Below are 24,525 nucleotides of genomic sequence, written 5' to 3'. Positions count from 1 at the left end.
AGAACCAAACTTCTTGGGCTTAGTTTCATTGTAAAAGGTTCTTGCAGATGTGTGTTTTAGGGGTGCTTCATTTCAGATCTAACAAGTATAGGAGAAGGAAAGCGCCGTATTTGGAATGAATTCTGGACTAACTGGATGGACTTAGCTTTGTCCTGAAGGTTGCTTTGAACATCATTCCAAAGAGGTAGGAATGTACATGGTCAGTTGTGGGAATATTTTTTCTAAGATTTCTGTTCTTTATAGGTCTTTTTCCCCAAAGTATCAAACACTTCAAAAATCTCACTTTTATCATATATTACTTGGTAATGATACTCTTGTCTAGAATGTTTTTCTAAATAATTTATTTCCTAAGCAATTGGCACAAACTGAATTATACTTTGAATTTTTGATGTGTTCAAAATTTTATGTTAATGAGTACTGTAAATCAACATGTATGGAAAACAGGAATTAAAATTTTATTTTGGTCATTATAGTGTTACTTGAATTTATATAATTATATAATTACTATACAATTATATAAATATATAATTTATATAATTCAAGTTGGTATTGAATTATCGGAGTAAGTAGATGTCTATTTTTCAGGAATTTTATTATGAGTCTCCTTGTACGATAAATTCAATATTATCATTTATTTGATTTCCAAAGAAAATTTGGCAGGTGTTTTTAAAAAGTGAACACCCAAGAGATCTATCAGAATAAACACATCTCTTCTGTAACTTCAGCTTCCCCAACTGCAGAGTTGAAAAAAATATCACCTTTTCCATTAGAATAATGGAAAATTTGATTACATATTTCCTACAGCGTGAGCCATAGAAAGAAGGAAACATAGAAGGAAAATAAAAAAGCAATGAGGAAATGAAAATGGAAAGAGTTAAGGTCCCTTCCCAAACTCCTTTAGTAATAGGTCTCTGATATGAGTCAAGAGAATGGATTTTAATCAATGTTCTGCCACAACCCAATTGTGTGATGGTATTGAAAAAAAAAAAAAAAGCATAGGCTGTGGGAGAAGCAGAGGACTTCAGAAATCATTTACTAAAATTTTTCTGGAGGTGAGCGAAGGCATAGAGGGAATGGATGAAGTCTACAGGATTAGAAACCATTTCCCTTAGCTGGTCTGGGCTTTGTTCCATAGAGAATCACTGTCTCTTAAAATGAGGTGTTTTCTTTATGTATCTGTTTTCTCATTTATTGAATGAGGAGATTAAACTTGAATGTCTGTAAGACTCACAACAGTTAGAATTCTCAGTGTTTGTTCCATTTTGTACCACAAAATGCACATTAGGCCATGCTAAGAGTATATACAGTTAGAATGAGAGAGACCTGAAATGGAAATTAAAGAAATGGAGTGGGGGGGACCTCCCTGGTGGTGCAGTGGTTAAGAATCCTCACTCCCAATGCAGGGGGCCCAGGTTTGATCCCTGGTCAGGGAACTAGATCCCACATGCATGCGTCAACTAAGAGTTCCACCTAATAAGTAAATAAATAAATAAAGATTAAAAAAGAAATGGAGAGGGGATGTATAGTCAAGTGGCAGAACATACTTTATTTTTGACAGGTTTTAGTTCTTTTTGACAGATCCATTTATTTTCTGTAGCACAGTCCTCGGAAAAAATTTGTGTCATTGAGAGGCAAACACAACTGTTTTCTTCAGCATTACCAGTAATTTGTAATCTGTGGAGTAGAAGAAAAGCCTTTCTTTAGTGTTTGTGATTTTCTCACATAATTCTCCTCAACCAGCCAGTATGTTCTGTAAGTTTCAGGAAACAACAAGATGCTGGTTATTAAGCATGGAATAAGTACCCAGTCACAAATATAATGATATAAATTCTAATAGAAAGCTAATATAAACCTTTGGAACTTGCAAGCTCATCTTCACTGGAAAAGAATTGTTCTAAAAAGAAATGTCATAATGATACATACAAAGAAGAAGCTTTGGAAACTGGGAATTGAACCTCCTATTAACATGTCATATGAAAAGTTTCCTACCTTCACTGAGCCTCGATTTTCTTAAATATATAGGGTATATATATTTGGGGAGGCATTGAGATCATGTATATGAAAGTGTGACCATGCTTAACAAAGAATGTGTTCAGTAAATGTAATAAGTACGTAGATACTCAGGGTCTACAGAATTTGAATATATCAATAACCTTAAAAGGAGGCTCAGTACGTGTTGTATGTAGTAGGAGGTTCCCTTTTTTCCCATTCCAAACAGGTTGGTGAGTGTCTGCTACAATATATGTACTATTAGTTCCAAAGAAGCAGGAGTCTTGTGGCTCATTGCAGGTGGGGCATGAGTAGCAGTTAAACAGTGGGATGGCAAGAGAGAGCTGGGGTGCCAGGATAGGGTGTGTGCAAGACATTCACCTATTTGTCTCGAATAGAAAGTGAAGTGGTAGCAGTGGGCAGGGCTCCATCACAGTTTTTCTTTGTTCCTTTGTCCCATTTCTTCTTGGAGCCCCTCGGCCCTGAGAAGCCAACCTGATTCTCTCCTAGTGCCTGACACCCGAGTCAAATCAGAATTTCTCTTGACCAAGCTATTGCAAAGGTCCCCTGTATTTTATCTCTTCCACCCTTCTGGTCCTTTCTTTGATTTTCAAGATAACTTTTTTACCGCTCATCTGGCCAAGTCCCCTTCCAAAAGGCCCTTGGTGACTTCCCAGGCCTTCTTTGACCAGATCTCTGCCTAGTTGTCTAACATTATCTCATTTAATCCCCAAAACAGTCCTGTGAAAAAAATTATTAACACCCTTTATGTTTTTCTTTACCTGAAAACCAAGGTAGAGAACTAAAATAAAAGCAGAGTCTAACTGATGCTCTTTCTACTATAATATGATACCTTCCAGGTTTACCTGATCACTATCTTAATCAAATCATCATTTTTATCCTCAGAATAAAGTAGAGTGTTCAATCGAATTTAATCCATCATCTTTGCCTATATTTTTGCTCATAGACTCAGTTTTCCAGTTTTATTATAAACCTTAATAAAATAAACATAATGGCCCAATAAGAAGCACACACACACACAAACCAAAATTAACCTTTACTATGTACAAAAAAATAAAAATAAGTTAATATCAGAGTTGCAGTTATGTGTAAATAAAATGTAGAAAAAAATCCCTAGAAAAACAAAAAAATCAGAGTGTAGTTTTATTTACCAAAATATGTTTGCCTTTTCATACGTTTATTCTAGTTCAGAACACTTTATTTTTAAAATAATCTTCATTTTAAAGTACGGCATCTAAAAAAATATTTTAGAACACGTGTCAAACAATGTCAAAATGTGCTAATTAAACCAACATTTCTTTTAAGGTCTAATAATTTTCCACACAATAAATTATTACTATATTTTAGATAAACTTGAACATGCTCCTGTGTCTTGAATTTTAACCTCTTGTTTTTTGAATGATAATAAAATCCATTTTAACTGTAATTTATACAAATGTGAATAAAGCATTCACAGACTCAAAAAATGTAACACAGTATCATCTGTTCTGAAAAACTCATCAAAAGTTCTTTTCAGAAACTTGGTTGGATGTCTGCACATTTTCACTTTCTAGGGGAAAACAATGTCCTGCCCTTCGTTGTACAAACAACAATGAAGTCCATTAAAAATTTATAATTTAACTGTGTAACATCAATCCTCCTATAACACCGACGGTTAACTTGACCATCTTACACAAGAAACTATGAGACAACCAAAAAAATGGCAAATAGCTCTTTTGTGGCTTATGCAGATTGACTACATGTCTTCAAACAACCCTCCTTTTACACTGCTGGTTAAAATAGGCTACAATACTTGTTACAATGTGAGTAATTTCTCTCAAATGTCTGGATACCCTATGCTGATATTTACTATATTTTTTCCTCTTGTATTCATCGTGCCAATGCTGGTTGTGACCCGCTAAGGTATGTGGCCGCACAGTTTGAAAAACACTACTTAAACAATTCTTCGTGCCGATAGCGTCCAGCTAGAAATTTCTTAATTTTTAAATGTTGTTATTTTAAAAACTGTTTCGTGTGCCCCCGCCCAAAGGAGTTAGTCTATTCCTTGTCTCCTAAAACTCCATTGCAGGTAAAAATATATATTGTTGCAAAGGGTTGATGTCTTTTCATATGTGGAACTTTTCAACCAACTTCAGAATCATTCTTCTTCTCAGACTATTCTGATCCTCCTGAACATTTCTAAACTAAATTAAAATGATAAATCTCAATCTTCAATAACAATGTTACTATCTTGCCATGTAAGCCTGATGTAAATTGAATATTCAGATTAGCTTATCCAGTACTCACATATTAGAATTTAAAAAGGATCCATTTATCCACTTCCAGTTCTTTTCTGATAATGTAAAATTTAATCCAATCCAAAATGGAATTCCTCTTTTGTCTATCCGGTTTTGTATGAGTCTCTATAAATGAAACAGAAGAAATGACTGAATATTGAATCTGTTTATCTATTGCTGGTTTGCATCTTTGTACTCATCCTCTGAAACCCAGTTCAAGTATCACCTCCTCTCTGAAGCCTTTCCTAACTCCCCATCGGAGTTAATTATTCCTTATTTGTGGTATTTCTGTCTGTATATTTATATATATCCAAATATTTGTATTTATATTGTTGTATTCATTAAATTATATTTATTTTGCTTACATGTCCATTTAGTGTCTCAGATTGTGAGCTTCTTGAAGTCAAAATTAATACTTCCATCTGCATAGAATCCTCCAGGCTAAAGCACGAAGATCTTGATATGGTTAGAAGCAAGGGCTAAGCCGTATTAAAGTATTTTACTTAATTATTTACCAATTCTTCCTGATCTTGAATAAGCAGCAGACGAGATTCTTTTGTGAAACAGTCGGCTAGACTGTCATTCCAAGGTTTGTAAGTGTCAGAAAAAAACAAGCATTTATCTCGGATTAGTTGCCAATTTGTTGGGCACTTTAACAGAACTGGTCTCTCTAAAGTAAGAAAGAGGAAGAAGAATAAATGTTATGTTTCTAACCTGCCCCCCACCCCACTAACACTAATCACACATGCACAAGTCATTATAAATTCAGGGAAGTCTTTGATCATCACAGTGAGAACAATTCATGAATTTAATATAACTTTGAGGGTTTTGAGACCTACTGTTCATTCTGGTACTAAGATTTGAAAATTAGTGACAAGTTAAAACACTGACAGACAGAATAACTTGTTCAAGTCCACACAAAGCAGATGCTGGTAGAGTCAAAACTCTTTCTGAGATTCCTTAAATTCATTACAAGTGCTCTTTCCACTCCATGACGACAATATCAAACTTATCTAAAAAATGTCCACTTTAAACAACATGTAAAATGAAAAGCAAATAACAATTCATTTCCGTAAGTTAATGGCAAATACCATGGAGAAAAATTATAAGAAAATTTCTAATTGCTGAATTATATATTTGCCTATTAATGGGATCTATTGGATAGCATTTTCCAGAAGGATTTTCGTAGTTTCTTAAAATTTCTGTTCTGTACTAATGTATAGAATAAATGATCACATTCTGCTACAGTCACTCAACAATAGTGTCTTACACACACTACTTAGTAAGTACGTGAACAAGATCAATGTCTTAATGTTTAATACAATAAATATTAAATACTTCATTTTATGTTGTGTTCCATTAATTAACTTCGGACCAGAGTTAGCTGCTCGACATATTCATTAAAATCATCAAATATCCCACTTAAATGCATATTTTACTTTATAGCTTGGTTTTTGCCTATTAATTATTGAATATCCTAGCAGCAGTCTCTCATAAGGCAGTATTATCTGGTGGTTAAGATCGTAGGCTCTGAAGATAGACCACCGAAGTACAATTCCCAGTGCCACCACTTAGTACCTGTATGACCCTGGATGAGTTGCTTAACCTTTCCATACCTCAGTTTTGTCAAACATAAAATCAGAGCGATAATACTATCTTAACGTATGGGTTGTTATGAGCCTTAATTAAGATAATGCATGATACCTATCGAATTTTCGCCATTATTCTTAGGAAAGTCAAAGCCACAAAATATACCTGTTGTTTCCTTCCTGTTCTCTTGAGCATCCGTGCTGCTTTTTTCTGTTGATGAGTTTTGTCTCAAGAATATCACTAATAAATCAGGAGAAATCATTAAGAAGATTAATGCTGAATGGTGCCGTGAAATGGATATATTTATCACTTCAGGAAATTTTTATCTCAACGAGCTTGAAATGAACAGAAGATAAGAGCAATAGCGTGTAGTAACAAAGGGTCTACTTAGAAGACAACATAAACAAACACATAGCAAGTGAACACACACACACATTGAGTTACCGGCTTCTACTATATAAGTAAGCTCCCAGGTGTTACTTAAACTCTTAAATTGTTTACACTCCTTGCCTCATGTTCCATCTTCAGAATAAGTATAATTGTGCCTACCCCATGGGAGAGATTGCCTAGGACAATCTGGAATTTAGTAGGCACTTAAGGAACTGTAAATAATTGGAAATTTTTATTTTCTTTGTTATTGTCATGCTTTTATCATAATTGTGATTTTTTAAAAGTTCTTGGAGCACACGTGAAATCCCCCGTGAAGCCTATCGGAACAGTTAGGAAGGGAAATACGACAAAGGATGAAATTTGCTTAGTAGGTACAGGCTGAGCACTGTTGGAGCACTGTTTTGTAAGTGTTTTTGTTTCATGGGTCTTCCACTAAATTTGGGGTGGCCAAATGTTAACATACTTTAATATTTATGGTAAAGTAGAATAAGTAGAACAAGAAATAAGTGATCTTGCATCACTTACCTGAAACACTCAACCCAATCACAGTCAAGGCAAGAAGAATAATCCCAGCACAACCAAGTTTCAGAGCAAATTTATGCCAAGGTGGACCCTGACAAACATCTGAGACATTAAGAAAATATACTTGGTTAACTCAGTTGAGTTCATCTAATACAAAAAGCAGAGGTTGTTTGGATAACATAAGAAAGAGCTAGATTCAGGTTGGGGGTAGGGGCAGGGAAGGATATTTATCAGTCATCTTAAAGTAGGGTTCCACAAGATGGAATCTCAGATCCAACTGAGAGTTTGCTTATAGATAAAATAGAAATATTTATGCCTGTCTTGTGTATGAAGGATTGGTATAAGAATCAAACGAGATAGATGTGATGGTGTTTTGAAACATGCCAAATGCTATACAAAAATGAAACATATACCCTACTGTAGGAAGTAAGTCCAAGAATTTTGTCCAAAAAGGAAGGCCTTCATTCACTCAAGATATATTTGTTGAGGCTCTGTTTTATGCCAAACAACATGTTAGGTGCTGGTGATATAAGACAGTTCTATTCTTAGACGTGAATTCCTCTGCTTTACTGTTTTCTGGAACAATCATCTCCAATTTGGACCAAATGGGTGGAATTCAAGGAAGAGTATTTTATGAGCTTGCATGTTATTTTCAGTATTTCAATGAATATAACGTAACATGAACCTGTGTCTACAACATTGCATAGTCTAAAAAATGTCAAATACCTTTGCTTTTCTCTGTATCATGTCAATAACAATGTACTGTATATCTCATGTTCATCAAAAGTTGTGATTGTATTAATTAAAGTGGGATCATAAATTAATCATAACCTTATCAATGGATTTCATAGGGAAAAATAATCAAAGAGGAACTTATTAATGTAAAAAATTCTTGGGAAACACTGAGCAACAGCTTCCAAAATTATATCAGCTCTGACAGGAATTATTCTGGTAATTTGTACTTCGGTTATTCTACTTGAAATTTTGCTTAGACAACTTCTATACCTGGCTTAATTATAAGACCCCTTTTGTTCCCATTTGGTTTATAATATGTTATATATATTACAATTATAAATTATTTTCTAAATTGTATTATTAGAGCCAAGGGCCTTTACAAGTAAAGGTTTACTAATTTAACTATATCATTTATTTATGTTATCTATTCCTTTTTATATTTTTTCTAATATTCCTCAGTATAAAGGAATACATGCTTTGAGTCACTTGTTAAAAAGTTTAGTATCAGATATGTTAAAGTGTTGTCTTTATTCTCATTAAATGTTCCAGAGTGACCCACAAATCCATTTCTACTTTAGTTTTTTACACTCTCCCTGGCGATTAAGTTGTGCGACCCAGTTTTCAGACAACTACTCATGGTCTCTTCATTAGGACTCGGACATTCATAAAAGAGTTAGCTCTTTCTAAAATGTCACTGGGGAGATGGAATTTAAGATAACTAAATGTGATAAAAGTTTATGGGAGGAAACAGATAATAGATTAGATTTCAGGTAGTGACACCTGGATTATCATCTGGAGGGGAGAGATAAGAGTAGACAATTAGAGGAGCTCCAAGGTCCTGGGTGTATATCTGAAAATGGGAGAACCAGACTGGAGAATATTGACCTAGAACTTCTAATGTGAGCTCGTGTGACACAGAGCAACTAAACTTAGTGAACCTAAGACTAGTCCTACGTGACGTTTCCTCACAGTTGTATATTACTATTCTACCATTTTTTCTTCCTCAGCCTTTCCTCCCTTGAAATTTTAAAAAATGGAGAAAGCTGCATATAGTCACTATTTTAACATTTATTACCGGAGGATAGCAGTGGTTAAGAGCAGAGGCTCTCAAATCTAGCAGATTTGTATTAGAGCATGTTACTTCGGGCAACGTAACCTTCATAAACTACAGATTTCCTCACCTGTGAAATGTAGACTAATACCTACTTCATGAGGTTTTGGAAAGGGTTGTATGAAATAGTTCTTCTAGACATGGTGTCTGATACATAATAACCGCGCATCTAAAATTTAAAGAACTGAGTGGAGGGTTCTGTGTTGTTTTTCTGCTGCACTATATTAGAACTAATAACAACAATAGAGTTATTGTACCAATAGAGTTACAATAACAAGTTGAAGAGGCCAGGTAAACTTTAGTCATCTGGAAATACCCACATAAGGCTAGTTTTTTGTTTGGATATAAACAGTATGCCAAAACATCTCACCTCATTTCTCTAAACCTTTCCATGGCTTTCTCTCAAGCAGATCTAAGTCTGTACGTCTGTAGAACAGCCTACAAATCCCTATTCATTCTGGCTTCCCTTTATGTCTCTAACTTCATCTCCTGCTGTTTTCCATACAGACATGCTCTGTCATTTCACACGAACCTATGAGCTCCTCCTACAAGATGACAGGCATGTTCTCATCCCACGGATCTTGCACCTGCACTGGTCCATCTTCTAAAAGGCTTTTCTCCCAGGAAGCATACCTTTGTCCCTCAGTTCTTTCAGGTCTTGACTCAACTGTCATCTTGTCAGGCAGGCTTCTATGATTATTCCATTTGATATCATACCCTCTCCAAAAGCTAACTCTCTATTCCATTTTTTAAAAAATATTTTCTCTATTGCACTTAATATTATCTAACACATATATGTATACATATATATTCTTAGTTATTCATTTATTTGTAAGTCTTCCTAGTAGTATAATATAAACGCAATAAAGGAAAATATTTTTTCACTATTTTGTTCACTGTTGTATTCTCAGCACCTAGGGCATGCCTGACACAGGTGCTTATTTTTGGATGAATAAATAAACTCTAGAGGCATTTTTGCCAACACCTATCTACTTTTCTAAGAGACCAAATCCTGGGCCGTAAACCAGATTCGTCACAACTCACATCTCTCTCTGGTTTTCCTGACTGCTTTTGATATAATCACTATTCTACAGTTGCCATTTTGGCTAAACTGTTTAGCCAAAGAGCTTAGTGGTAGTTTCACAATAATTGTAATACCAGATCAATGTGTGGAGAAAGAATGTCACCTGCCATTTCAGTAAACAAAGGATGTTGTGACCATAAAGCCACCAGCCAGTGCAGCTGCCCCGGATAGTAAAACTTGAGGGGAATTCAGGATGGAGAAAAACAGGATACTGGCCCTAGATAGTTAAGATGCATGTCAAAGGAATTATTTCAATAAGCCCAGACTTTGCATCTTCCCACATATAGAAAAGCACTAAAATCTTTAACTTGAGGTGTCTGTTTTTGTGATTAGCCGTAAACTTTTGATGTTTGACTACATTTTTTTTTTTTTTTTTTAAGCAAAACTCCTGTATATCCCTGCTCCTCCCTTACCTCTTGGGGCCATTTCCTCAGAACTATCAGAGAGGCTGCCTTCTCAGCTATAGTCCTCTGTAAAGCCGCCAAATACATAATTCTCAACTTTTAAGTTAGGCATTTTTTTCAGTTGACAAGCGTTTTGTAGTCACACATTTTGTTCTGACTTTATTCTATGTTTTCTCAGATTTACTTTTAGAATGATATTTTGTGGAATAATGACTACACTTAGAATAGACAAATTATCTGGCCTCATTGATTTGGAATCACAGATAGTAGCTTTTGAGGAAAATCTCGCTGTCTTTCTCTATTTTCATTCTCCAATATCTTCCAACACCATCCTCCTTTCTCTCCACTTTTGCTAGATCTGAATAGGGAACAGAAAGTCTTTCTCTTTCCCATCAAAAAATAACCGTGGCTTGACAAATTCTCACTGTAGTTATCAAGATTCTCCAATTTCCGGTAACCCCCAAATGAAGGGTATCATGAAAGTATTTGATAACCCTAAGACTTTTCAATCTCCAATTTAGAACATTGATAACTTAATACTTTCAAATTATACCAAACCATCCTAAAAAGATACAACCAACTTGCCAAGCACACTATGGAATGAATATCAGGTTGGATAAAAATTGCAATATTATTGATGTTTAGTAAGTTTGGTTTGACTTCAGAATGTAATACTATGTCCTGATGATTTTATACATTTTTTTTTCTGCTTAATTTGTAGTTTCTCTTCATCTATCCCCAGGCCATGGAATCCATCACCTATGACCTCACATTAGAATTCCCCATCTCTTTCACTCAGAATACTAACTCCTCTGACATACAGAAAATTGCCAACTTCAACAAATATGAAATAAGTGCATCAGTGATATTCTCCTGTGCCTTGTGGCTTAAATCCTTCTAAACTGTTATACTTTTCAATTTAAAAATCATCAGATTGTTATTATATTCAAGTTTTTGATCTTGAATATAATTTTCTTTCAGAACATTTTTTTCCCTTCCCTTTGAAGGGTGAAGGATGTTAATCATTGAGCCTACACTTTGTATTCTGAAAGGAATGCCACGGATGCAAATGCATTGGAACTTAATCACAGTATTTTACAGAGGGATTTGAAATAAGGTAGGTTACTATTACAGCAAGGTAGTAAAAAATCTCTAAAAATATTCATTTGTTAAAAAAAAACAAAAACAAAAACAACAAAAAAGGGACTTCTCTGGTGGCCCAGTGGTTAAGATTCTGTGCTTCCATTGCAGGGGGCACGGATTCGATCCCCAGTCAGGGAGCAAAGATCCCGCATCCCTCATGGTGTGGCAAAAAATAAACAAATAAAAAAATCAAAATATTCCCTTGTTCATACATGTAAAATATTTCTTCAGGATCCTTTAGCCAAGGCTCAGTAATAGGAACTATATTCATTTTTCACAAAAGTATCTTGATAAAAAAGAAATCTATAAGGTATGTGTTTTTTTCCACATTTGTGATTACCTACAGACAGGCCATGCTGTATCTATTTAACATTAATATAGCTGCTGCTCATCTTCAAAGCCATGATTTAAAGCTACAAATTTAAGAGAAAAATCTAACTATGGAAGATATACAAATGCCAAAAGGAAAATCAAAGCCACTTACTCTGAGGAAGAGATGGAGGTGATGAGCTTTCAAGGCCAGCATTCCTGGATACGTTTAAATCAGCATATATCACCTGTCTGTCCATTGCAAAGAGAAGAATGTGGCACTAAACTTGTGTAAAAGAAAAAACTACAGTTCTATGAGGCAAGAGAAGCAAAAGGAAGTGCTCAGCCTTGAAAAGCTTTATTGTCTTTCTTACCTACCCACACTTCTAGTGGTGGGTTTTCTCTATAAATTAGTGAGAAAATCCACTTACTGGCTGTCCAGTATACTTAGATTGTAATATCTACTTTGTTTAATTAATTGGCCTGTTTGACAGAATTCTGGGAAGGTTTGTTTGTTGTCTTTGTAACCATCCTCTTTGAGTACTTTTCTCAGTGCCAGGACCAGCGTGAGGGAAATGAAGCACTCTCATTTCCCTCCAAAAAAGTCAGGAATCAAGATAAACAATATTAAATGTAATGCTGTAAAAAGTAAACACTAATGCAAAAAAACTGCAGGGTTCCTTTCAAAAGCTCTAAAGTCTTCCTGAAATATTTGTGCTCTCCCCAAAAGAGGCAAAATGTGGAAAATGGAGTTGTAAATGTGGAAAAGGCTGCTGAATAATACAACAGAGAAAGCAAAGAGCTAAAGATCAAGACTACTGTTTGCTTAAAATAATGGTCTTAGTGCAATGAAGTTTAATTTCAAGTTATGAAGCATGACTGTGACCGCTAGGAATCCACAATGGCCATGTTAGAAACAATTGATTGAGGAAAAAGTGTTCCCTTCAACCAGAAGCTTGCAAAATTATGTGAGCTCCAAAAGTATAAACTGGCTAGAAATATAAACCAAAGAAGAACCTTTACTTGACTATATGTAGTACGAAATATATTGATGGATCCTTTTCTTTGTTACAACTGTCTTCACAATGATCTTCTATCACAAAAGATCCTTACAATGAAATCATTATTGTATACATATAAAATAAATCCTTCATGAGAATTCACACCCGGAGAATTTTTCTCATTATGTTAATGCATTCATTGATCATCTAATTCCCTACATAACACTTTCTAAACACAACATATCAGAATTCAGAAATTTACTGTCACTATTATAGATAGATAATAGACAGAGAGATAGATACAGATTATACACACACACATACACACATGCATGGGATATATATGTTATTAAACTTTTCAGAGGGTAAATGATTATAAGCAACTGAGATTTAGAATGTGGCAATAGTAGCTATAATATTGAATAGCTCAAGGAGCAATAAAGATAGATTACTTTTAAATTTTATTTTATTTATTTATTTTTGGCTGCATTGGGTCTTCGTTGCTGCGTGGGCTTTCTCTAGTTGTGGCGAATGGGGGTTACTCTTCGTTGTGGTACACAGGCATCTCATTGCAGTGGCTTCTCGTGGTGGAGCATGGGCTCTAGACATGTGGGCTTCAGTAGTTGTGGAGCATGGGCTCCGTAGTTGTAGCTCGCAGGCTCTAGAGCACAGGCTCAGTAGTTGTGGCACATGGGCTTAGTTGCTCCATGGCATGTGGGATCCTCCTGGACCAGGGCTTGACCCTGTGTCCCCTGCATTGGCAGGTGGATTCTTAACCACTGCACCACCAGGGAAGCCCCAATAAATATAGATTTTTGATAGATTTTTGATTTTGACTATGTCATCTATCTTGACATTGAGATTTGCTGCGTTAATAGTGGGAGTTTGAGTGGGTAGGAAAATAGAGTAAAATAAAAACAAAGTTAACTTTGTGAATAAGTACAATAGAGGCTAGATTATGGCTACGACATGGAGAAAGGAGTGATAAGAGAATAATTTGTGCAAGAAGGTGAAAATACAAAAGGCAACAATTGGTGATAGTAAAACAAGATAATCCACTCTAGACTTAGAAAATGGTGACTTTAGCAAGATGGCAGACTAGGAAGCTATGCCCTCTCTATCCCACAGAGACGCTGAGTTAACAACAGTATGTGGACAGAATACCTTTGTGAGAGCTCTAGAGACCAGTTGAAAAACTACAGCACCCAGGCCTTTGGAAAACCAAGAAGAGATTCCAACAAAAGGGGTAGGAATCCCAGCATTTGGTGTGGAGACACCAAGAAGAAACCTTGTATAGCAGGGATCCTCCTTTGAGATAAAAACAAGAGTGGACTGTATATCCAACATCCTGGATTGTCTGGTGGCTACTCAAGGGACTGGTTTCTGTCTTGCCTGACCCAGAGTGCTTATGGGACCCGAAGAAGTTTGGAAGCTAGTGAAAGCTGAGGCAAGGAGATGCAGAGCTGCAGTTCTGCAGGCAGACATGGGGAAAGCAAGAGGTGAGAAAAGGTTTTGAGAAGTTCAGGAACCTCCAGCTGGGCTAACTGGTGAAAGGTCTTACTCTTCACAAAGGCTCTATACAAAGCCTAGGAGTGCCAAATCCCAGAAAAAAAAAAAAAATACACACACACACACACGCACTCACCACACAGAAACATGGCCCAATCAAAGGAACAAACAAAAACTCCAAAAACTGAAACTGATTAAAAAAAAAAGTCAGATCTATGAGCTGCCTGACAAAGAATTTAAAGTAATTGGTGAGAACATAGAGAGACAACTTAATGAAGAGAATACTATGAATAATTGTATAACAACAAGTTGGCTAACCTAGAGGAAATGGATAAATCCCTAGAAATGTACTAAGACTGAATCATGAAGAAGCAGAAAATCTGAACAGTCCAACGATGGGTAAGATTTAAATAGTATTAAAAAACCTCCTAACAAAGAAAAGCCCAGGACCAGACGAATTCATTGGAGAATTCTACTTAATATTTAAATTAAAATTAACACTATTTCTTCTGAAAATCTTCCAAAAATCTGAAGAGGATGGAACACTTCTAAGCTCTCTGAGACCAGCATTACCCTGATACCAAAGACAGGTAAAGACACTACAAGAAAAGAAGACTATAGACTAATATTCCTGATGAATATTAAAACAAAAATTTTCAGCAAAATACTAACAAACTGAATTCAACAGCACATTAGAAAGCTTATACATGATGACAAAGTGGATTTATTTCTGGAATAGATGACTGCTTAGCATAGGAAAGTCACCAATGTAATACACCACATTAACAGAATGAAAGACAAAAACCACAAGATTATCTTAACTGATGGAGAAAAAACATTTGACAAAATTCCACACCCTTTCATGATAAAAACACTCAACAAACTAAGAATAGAAGGAAACTACCTCAACATAATAAAGGCCACTTATGAAAAGCCCACAGTTAACAGCACAATCAATGGTAAAAAACGGAAAGCTTTTCCTCTAAGGTCAAGAACAAGACAAGGACGCCTGCTCTCACCACTTCTATTCAGCATAGTATTGGAAGTCCTAGTCAAACCAGTTAGACAAGAAAAAGAAATAGACATCTAAGTTGAAAAAAAAAGAGAAGTAAAATTATCTCTGTTCAGAGAGGACATAATCTTATATGTAGAAAACTGTCAAGACTCTACACATGCAAAAAACTGTTAGACTAATAAATGAATTTGGCTAAGTTTCAGAATAAAAAGTCAATACACAGAAATCAGTTGCATTTTTATACACTAATTAATGATCTGGAAAGGAAATGAAATTAACTCATTTGCAATAGTATCAAAAAGAATAAAATACTTAGAAGAAAACTAATTAAGGAGGTTAAAGACTTGTACACAGAAAACTACAAAATATTGCTGAAAGAAATTAAAGAAGACATAGATAAATGAAGAGGCATCCCATGTTCATGGATTGGAAGACTTAATATTGTTAACATGTGCATACTAGAACTACCGTATGACCCAGCAATTCCACTCCTGGGTATATATATTAAAAAAAAATGAAAACACTAATTTGAAAAGATACATGCACCCCAGTGTTTATAGCATCATTAATTACAGTTGCCAAGATATGGAATTAACCTAAGTGTCCATCAGCAGATGAATGGATAAAGAAGATGTGGTGTATATATACAATGGAATACTACTCAGACATAAAAAGAATGAAATTTTGCCATTTGGAACAACATGAATGGACTTGGACGGTATTATGCTGACTGAAATAAGTCAGAGAAAGACAAATACTGTATGATATCACTTATAAGTGGAATCTAGAAAATACAATGAACTAGTGAATACAACAAAAAAGAAACAGACTCATAGAGAACAAACTAGTGGTTACCAGTAGGGAGAGGGAAGGCAAGAGGGGCAAGGTAGGGGTAGGGAATTAAGAGGTACAAACTACTATGTAAAAAATAAATAAGCTACAATGATATATTGTACAACACAGGGAATATAGCCAGTATTTTATAACTATAAATGGAGTATAACCTTTAAAAATTGTGAATCATTGTGTTGTACACCTGAAACATATAAAATTTTATGTCAGCTATACCTCAATTTAAAAAAAAATGTGTATACTGTCCACAGTGATGTTCAACACAATCTCTATCAAAATCCCAATGGCATTTTTTTTCAGAAATAGAAAAAAAGTCATTCTAAAAGTCACATGGAATCTCTAGGGAACCTCGAATAAACAATTCTGTAAAAGAAGAACAAAGTTGGAGAACTCAACTTCCTGATTTCAAAACATATTACAAAGTGACAGTAACCAAAACAGTGTAGTAGTGGCATAAAAACAGACAAATAAACCAATGAAATAGAATAAAGAGCCCAGAAATAAACCTCCAGGTACATGGCCATAGGATCTTCAACAGCAGTGCCAAGACAACTCAATGGGCAAAAGACCATCTCGTCAACAAAGGATGTTGGGAAAACTAGATGTTTACATGCCAAATAATGAAGTTGACCCTTATCTTACACTATATACAACAATTAACTCAAAATGGATTAAAGACCTATAAGAACGTAATACCTATAACTACAAAACTCCTAGAAGAAAACATATAGGAAAAGCTTCATGACTTGGCAATAATTTCTTTTATATAATACCAGAAACACAGAAAACAAAAGCAAAAATAGATGAATGGGAAAGCATCAAACTTAAAAAAATTTGTACATCAAAGAACACAATCAACAGAGTAAAAAGGTAACCTACAAAATGGGAGAAAATATTTGCAAATCATATGATAAGGGGTTAATATCCAGCATATATAAAGAACTATGACTCATCAACAAAAATCAAAGAGCCTGATTAAAAAATGAGCAAAGGATTTGAATAGATATTTCTCCAAATTGGCATCCAAATGGTCAACAAACATATGAAAAGATGATCATCATCACTAACCATCTGAGAAATGCAAATCAAAACCACAATGTGATATCAGCTCACACATGTTAAGATGATTAATATTAAAAAAAATAGAGAAAGTAACAAGTGTTGGCAAGATGTGGAGAAATTGGAACCCTTGTGCCTTGTTGGCTGGATTGCAAAATGGTACAACCACTATGGTAGTGGTATGGTATTTTTAAACATAATTTATCAAAGTTTAAAAATAGAACTATTAAATGATCCAGTAATCCAACTTCTAGGAATATATTCAAAAGAATTGGAAACAGGGTCTCAAAGAAATATATCCATGTTCATAACAACACTATTCACAATAGCCAAGAGTTGAAGCAATCCAAATGTCTATCAACAGATAAATGGTTAAAGAAAATGTGGTATATAAATGCAATGGAATATTATTCATCCTTAAAGCAGAAGGAAATTCTGTCACATATTGCAATATTAATGAATCTTGAGGCTACTATGTTATGTGAAATAAGTCAGTTATAAAAAGACAGTATATTATTCCACTTATAAGAGGTATCTAAAGTAATAAAATTCACAGAAACAGAAAGTAGACTACTGGCTGGAGGGAGGGAGAAAAGGGAGTTACTTAATGGGTATAGAGTTTCAGATTTGCAAGATGAAAAAATTCTGGAGCTCTGTCTTACAACAATATGAATATAGTTAATACTGTTTAACTGTATGCTTAAAAATTATTAAGAAGGTAAATTTTATGTTATGTGCTTTTACCACAATAGAAAAAAGAAAAAAATACAAAAGAAAACTTTCATAACTGATGGAAAACTAGCGTTCAGTAATGGTAAGTAAGGGAAGGGAGGGTATATTGTCTAAAAATATTCGAGATGTAAGGGCAGTGTTTTCAATAGGATCTCTTCCCTCTCCCCTACCAGAGGATAGGAAATGATCAATTGTTGGAGGAATGCAATGGGACAATGGAGATGGGAGATAGAGTAAAAGTCTCTAAGGATTACAGTGTACAGCAGGGTCACCGCACTTATGCCCTAGATTGACAAATTAACCTGTGTGCACCGTGAACTAGCTTATTCAGATATGGAATCATAAACAAAAATGATTCCTGCTAAATTTAAACAATTAAACAATACTTAATGCCTTCTAAGAAAATTTTTAAATATTAGAAAATTAGATGTGGTTTCAGAGAAGATAAATAAATTCTAACCACTGAAGAATTCATCATGTAGCTATAGATTATCACTTTGCATGACCCGCTCACTCATTAGCATCTAGCTGTACTGCTTAAGCATCAATTTTTGGTTTAAGTCTCAGTACTTCATTGTAAAATCAAATACATTTTATCCCTTCTTCTGTGTTCCTGCAGATCTGGCACACAAAACATATTTGTAATTCATTTGCAGTGTGGTAATATCAACTTATGTCTGTTTTGCTATTAAAGGGAAATTTTCCCTTGAATCATGACTGTTTTCTCATGCCAGAGAATAACTGTAACAGAGAAGAATAAACCTGACTTCATATTGGATCTATTCCTTTAGCTCTAACCATTATGTCCTGTTGCCTGTGCTTAGTCATGCTGGCTCTGCACCTTTGAAAAAGAATGTTGCCTGAAGTATACAGAATATCCCTTTCTCAAGGCTCTGCCTCCCAGGCTTGACCTTTAAAGCCATAACATTTTTCATTGGTATAGAGATTAAAAGTTACAAAACAGAAAATAGCATTTGTCTTGTTGGAGGTTTATGGGAACATCATGACCAGACCTATGTGGACAGCTGCAAAAACAGAGGATTATCACATTGTCTCTGGGGTCTGGCCAGCACCACCAAGTCTGCAACAAACAGCTACCCCCCCCCCCCTCCCCTTTTTGTATAAAAGAAGCCTGATATCCAATTCGGGTAAGACGGTTCTTTGAGACATTAGTCCACCATCTTCTCAGGCTGCTTGTTTTCCAAATAAAGTCACTATTCCTTGCCCCAACACCTTATCTCTCGACTTACTGGCCTGTTGTGCAGCGAGCAGTACAAGCTTGGACTCAGTAACATAATTACATGGATATATATTGAAGGAATAAATGAATGTGAGATGTATTCTATGTTTCACATTTGCAGTGGGGAGCAGATCATACCGCAAAAATTAAAGACTTCTGAACACCAACTGAACCTACTGATTAACACCAAACCAAATACAAACTCTTCCAAAGAGTAAATGTACTTTCTCTAGCTTGTTCCATAATGGATTATACCAATATTCAGAACATTTTCAACATTTTGATGAGAAAAAGATATTGCACAGAAATTTTTTGTGTTTAAGGTTCAGAAATTTCCACTGCAAACAAAATTAGGTCAGTTGCCTTTATGCACAGGAAATACTTACCACAAATATCTCCCTAGAGACATTTAAGTATTTACACCTATGGTCAGTAAGTGTGTCAGCTAGCAGAATCCCAATTTAGCATTTGCCTGAAGTTCAGTCACTAAAATGTGTATCAATAGTGTTAAAACTAACTTTTATAATCTAAGAATTGCATTTATTTTTAGAGTACACAGTTCTCCTATTGTTTCTGTGTTATTAAATACAGAGCATGTAAATGGAAGATAAGGCAGCTGCTAGAAGTTAAATTCTCAAAGTCCTTTTATAAAGTGCTATGATCACCTTCTCATGAGGTTACTCATACAGTCATTCAGTCTGTGTTCATAAAACATCTACTAGGTTACATTCCATATTATTTGTTGGGAGGGCTTTGTAAGTAAAATTCAAATATGAAGTACATATACACAATACAAACTTAGCAACAAAAAATGTAAAGTACAATCTAGGTCTTCAGAAAATAATAAAAGGGTGGGGTGAATTTCCAGCTAATATTGTGTGGCTGCTGTGTTGGGGATGGTGGTAAAAATAAGAGAATTTATCTAAAGTGGAAAAAAAAAGAGTCTTAAAGCTAGAGGCCAAGAGACTTGGGTTTTGAGCATCATGCAATGTCAAAGATTACATAAAACAATTCTCTGTGTTGTTTATCAATAAATATTTATAGTGAATGCATAAAAAGACTGCATGTACCAATCTCAGATTAGATGTTACTTCTGGGAGAGAAGAAAGGAGAAAAATGGCTTTAGTTGTATCTGTGAATTTTATTTGTTTATTTTTTAACTTGATATGAAGAAACTATGGGCAAAATTGTCAATATACGTTATATGTGAGTCACATTGTTTTGAATCACTTTATCTGATTTTTTTCATTTTAAGTCTCAAATATGCTCTTGGCCATAATTTTATTTTCAATATCTTTAGTCATTTTGCTTACATGAATTTCATGATTAGCAATTTTTATTTTATACAAGCATCAACTTCAACTAATGTGATTTTATCCCATTTATTTTAGTTGTATAACATATTACCCATTATTTTATCTCCTTATGTGTGTGTGTGTGTGTGTGTGTGTGTGTGTTAGACTTAACTTTTGCTATATCTTCTATATTTTCTTTGTGTACTACATAGGTGTGCATTCTTCTTTTGGAAATTTGAAAGTTTTATAATCTTATTAAGGTCTTTAGTGGTAACTATTTATTTACTTATTTACATTTTGGATTAGAATTTACATTGCTTTTATTCTGAGTGAGGTTGAGTATCTGTTCAATGCTTTAGAGCCATTTGTAGATCATTCTGGTAAATTTTCTGCTTTTGTCATTTGACTATTTTTATATTGAATATAGAGGAGTTCTTAATGAATTTAGTCCAAATGTATTTCTAAGAGTTTTTTGGTATGTACTCAAAACTGTTGAGTGTTATTTCTTGACTCAAGCTCATACGGCACCTTTCTCCCAATTTATAACCTTTACATCAGGAATCAGCAAATATAGGTCAGTGGATTAAATCTATCCTGCTACCTGCTTTTTTGTAGCCTGCAAACTAAAAATATTTTTTAAATTTTTACATTTTTAATTGTTGAAAAAAATCAAAAGAAAAGTACCTTGTGATATAAGAAATCTATATGCAATTCAAATTTAATGTTTGCAAATAAAATTTTTTTGTTAGAGTTTAATTGAGGTAACACTGGTTTATAACATTATATATGTTGCACATGTACATTATATTTTGACTTCTGTTTATACTAACAGTGTGCTCACCACCAAAAGTTTAGTTTCCATCCATCACCATACAGTTGACTCACTTTACCCATTTTGTCCTCCCCACCACACCCCTTTACCTCTGGTAACTATTATTCTGTTCTGTGTATCCATGTGTTTGTCGTGTTTGGTTTGGTTTGTTCACTTATTTTTATATTCTACATATGAATGAAACCATATGGTATCTGTCTTTCTCTGTTTGACTTATTTCTCTTGGTTTAATACCCTCAAGGTTCATCCATGTCATCGCAAATGACAAGGTTTCATCTTTTTTATGGCTGAGTAATATTCCATTTTGTGTGTGTGTGTGTGTGTGTGTGTGTGTGTGTGTACCATATCTTTAACCATTCATCTATCGTTGGGCAGTTAGGTTGTTTCCATACCTTGGCTATTGTAAATAATGTTGCAATGAACATAGGAGTACATATATCTTTTTGAATTAGTGTTTTAGTATTCTTTGGATAAATATCCTGAAATGGATTAGCTGTATCATATGGTAGTTCTATTCTTAATTTTTTGAGAAATCTCCATACTGTTATCCATAGAGATTAAATCAATTTACCTTTTCACAAACAGTGTATGAACGTTTCCTTTTCTCCACATCCCTGCCAGCATTTGTTATTTCTGCCTTTTTGGTAATAGCCATCCTAATGATTGTGAGGTGATATCTCACTGTGGTTTTGATTTGCATTTTCCTAAAATTAGTGATGTTGAACATCTTTTCATGTACCTATTGGTCATCTATATGTCTTCTTGGGAAAAATGTCTATTCAGTTCCTCTGCCCATTTTTTAATTGGGTTGTTTGTTTTTTTGTTGTTGAGTTGTATGAATTCTTTATATATTTTTGGATATTAACCATGCATCAGATATATCATTTGCAAATGTCTTCAATTCAGTAGGTTTTCTTTTTTTTTTTTAATTTTGTTGATGGTTTCCTTTGCTGTTCAGAAGCATTTTAGTTTGATGTAGTCCCAATTGTTTAGTTTTGCTTTTGTTACCCTTGCTTGAGAAGACCTATCCAGAAAGATATTGCTAAAAGTGATGCCAAAGAACATACTGCCTATGTTTCTTCTATGGTTTTATGTTTTTCAGTCTTACATTCAAGTCTTTAATTAATTTTTAGTTGAATTTTGTGTATGGTGTAAGATAAGGTCTAGTTACATTCTTTTGCATGTGGCTGTTCAATTTTCCCAACACCATTTATTGAGGAGGCTATCCTTTTCCACTGTATATTCTTTGCTTCTTTATTGTAAATTAATTATCCATATACCTGTGGATTTATTTCTGGGTTCTCAATTCTGTTCCATTGATCTGTGGGTCTGTTCTTCTGCCAATACTATGCTGTTTTGATTACTATAGTTTTGTAGTATAATTTGAAATCAGGTCATGTGTTGCCTAAAGCTTTGTTCTTTTTTCTTTCCATGAGCATGCTATGTCTTTCCATTTCTTTGTGTCTTCTTCAATTTCTTTCAACAATGTCACAGTTTTCTTTTCTTTTCTTTCTTTTTTTTTTGGTCATGCAGCACGACCTGTGGGATCTTAGTTCCCTGACCAGGGATTGAACTCGGGCCCTCGGCAGTGAGAGTGTGGAGTCCTAACCACTGGACCACCAGGGAATTCCCAGTGTGACAGTTTTCAATGTACAGGTATTTTACCTCCTTGGTTAAATTTCTTCCTAGGTATTTTATTCTTTTAGTTGCAATTGTAAATGGGACTGTTTTCTCTTTCTGCTTCATTGTTAAGTATAGAAACACAACAGATTTTTGTATATTGATTTTGTACACTGAAATTTACTGTAGGCATTTATTATTTCTAATAGTTTTTTGGTAGATTCTTTAGGGTTTTCTATATATAAAATATTTCATCCACTAATAGTGACAGTTTTACTTCTTTCCTTATCAGTTTGGATGACTTTTATTTCTTTTTCTTGCCTAATTTCTCTACCTAGTGCTTCCAATATGATGTTAATTAAAAGTGGTAAGAATGGACATGCTTGTCTTATTCCTAATCTTAGAGGGAAAACTTTCAGTTTTTCACTGTTGCGTATGATGTTAGCTGTGGGTTTGTCATATATGGCCTATATTATGTTGAGTTAAATTTATTCTATACCCATCTTATTGTTAGTTTTCATCATATATGGGTGTCAAATAATTTTCATTGATCTTTTCTATTGCTTTTCTAGTCTCTATTTCATTTATTTCTGCTCTCATCTGTTATTTCCTTTTTTTCTGCTAACCTTGGGCTTAGTTTGTCTTTCTTTTTCTAGTTCCTTGAGCTGTGAAGTTAGGTTGTTTGTTTGAGATCTTTCTTCTGTCTTAATACAGGCATTTATCACTAAAATGTCTCTCTAAGAACAGCTTTTGCAGCATCCCATTGATTTTTGTGTGTTGTTTCCATTTTCATTTTTTCAAGATACTTTAAAATTTCCCCTTTGAGTTCTTTTCTCATTCATTGTTTGTTTGGGAGTGTTGTTTAACTCCCAAATGTTTGTAATTTTTCCAGCTTTCCTCATGTTGTTGATTTCTCTTTTCACACTCTTGTGGTTGGAAAAGAAACTTGGTATGATTTCAGTCTTTTTAAATTTGCCAAGACTTGTTTGGTGACCTGTCATATGATCTATCCTGGAGAATGTTCCATGTGCATTTGAGAAGAATGTATGTTCTGCTGCTGTTGGATGGAATGCTCTATAAGTGTCTGTTAGGTCCATTTGGTCTAAAGTATGGTTCAAGTTCAACTTTTCCCTGTTGATTCAGCAATCTGTCCATTGCTGAAAGTGGGGTTTGAAGTCCCCTACTATTATTTTATTGTCCCTGTTTCTCCCTTCAGATCTGGTATTTGCTTAATATATTAAGTGCTATTGATGCTTTCTACTGCGTTCTTCCTTTTATTCATTGAATTCTTCAGGTTCAGAATTTCTGTTTGATTTTGTGTTTTCTATCTCTGTTAAATTTCTCACTTTGTTCATATATTGTTTTTCTGATTTCACTGAATTTCCTTTCTGTGCTTTCTTGTAGCTCATTGAATTTCTTCAAAACAGCTATTTTGAGTTTTTTATCTGGTAAATAATAAATCTCTGTGTCTTTGACTTTTATTATTGAAGGATTACTATGACTTTTGCTGATGTCATGTGTCTTTGATTCTTTTTTTTTTAATAAAAAAATAAGAGTTATTAGCTTGCATTCTGAAGATGCAGGCCAAAATCTGTTAAATGTTATAAAGCAAGTTTAAAGATTCCTAAAGGAGATATAAACTTTTATTCTTTTAAATTGTTCAGTATACATCCTTACATGAAAAAAAGAAAAACTTCTATAATTGTGCAGTATCCATAATCTACTCATAAACACCCAATGTAATTTACAAAAATAATGCTTTTGAAACAAATAACCAAATCTTACTTAAGATACTC

At 34.4% G+C, this 24,525-nt stretch overlaps 1 protein-coding gene across 1 annotated transcript; it reads right to left on the bottom strand.

The window, feature by feature from the left end:
- Window positions 1-1,526: 1,526 nt before the first annotated feature.
- KLRB1 (killer cell lectin like receptor B1) lies at window positions 1,527-11,834 on the bottom strand. The gene is made up of 6 exons (XM_007196166.1): window positions 11,750-11,834; window positions 6,792-6,890; window positions 6,042-6,116; window positions 4,802-4,956; window positions 4,297-4,412; window positions 1,527-1,674 (listed from the first exon to the last, which is right to left on the bottom strand). The coding sequence occupies exons 1-6, from the start codon at window positions 11,832-11,834 to the stop codon at window positions 1,527-1,529; spliced, it is 678 nt and encodes a 225-aa protein (XP_007196228.1).
- Between the last annotated feature and the right edge of the window lie 12,691 nt (window positions 11,835-24,525).

This window comes from Balaenoptera acutorostrata, chromosome 11 (assembly GCF_949987535.1).
Source record: "Balaenoptera acutorostrata chromosome 11, mBalAcu1.1, whole genome shotgun sequence".
In the NCBI taxonomy this organism is placed as follows: Eukaryota; Metazoa; Chordata; class Mammalia; order Artiodactyla; family Balaenopteridae; genus Balaenoptera; species Balaenoptera acutorostrata.
Note: the sequence above shows the minus strand (reverse complement) of the source record. Positions and strands in the feature narration are given on the sequence as shown.

Coding starts and splice junctions, on each gene's coding strand:
- KLRB1 (XM_007196166.1), bottom strand. CDS start 11,834: ATGGACAGACAGGTGATATATGCTGATTTAAACGTATCCAGGAATGCT. Junction 6,117..6,791: donor GATTGGGTTGAGTGTTTCAG/GTAAGTGATGCA, acceptor CTGATTTATTAG/TGATATTCTTGAGACAAAAC. Junction 1,675..4,296: donor TCCTTTTTAAATTCTAATAT/GTGAGTACTGGA, acceptor TCTACTCCACAG/ATTACAAATTACTGGTAATG.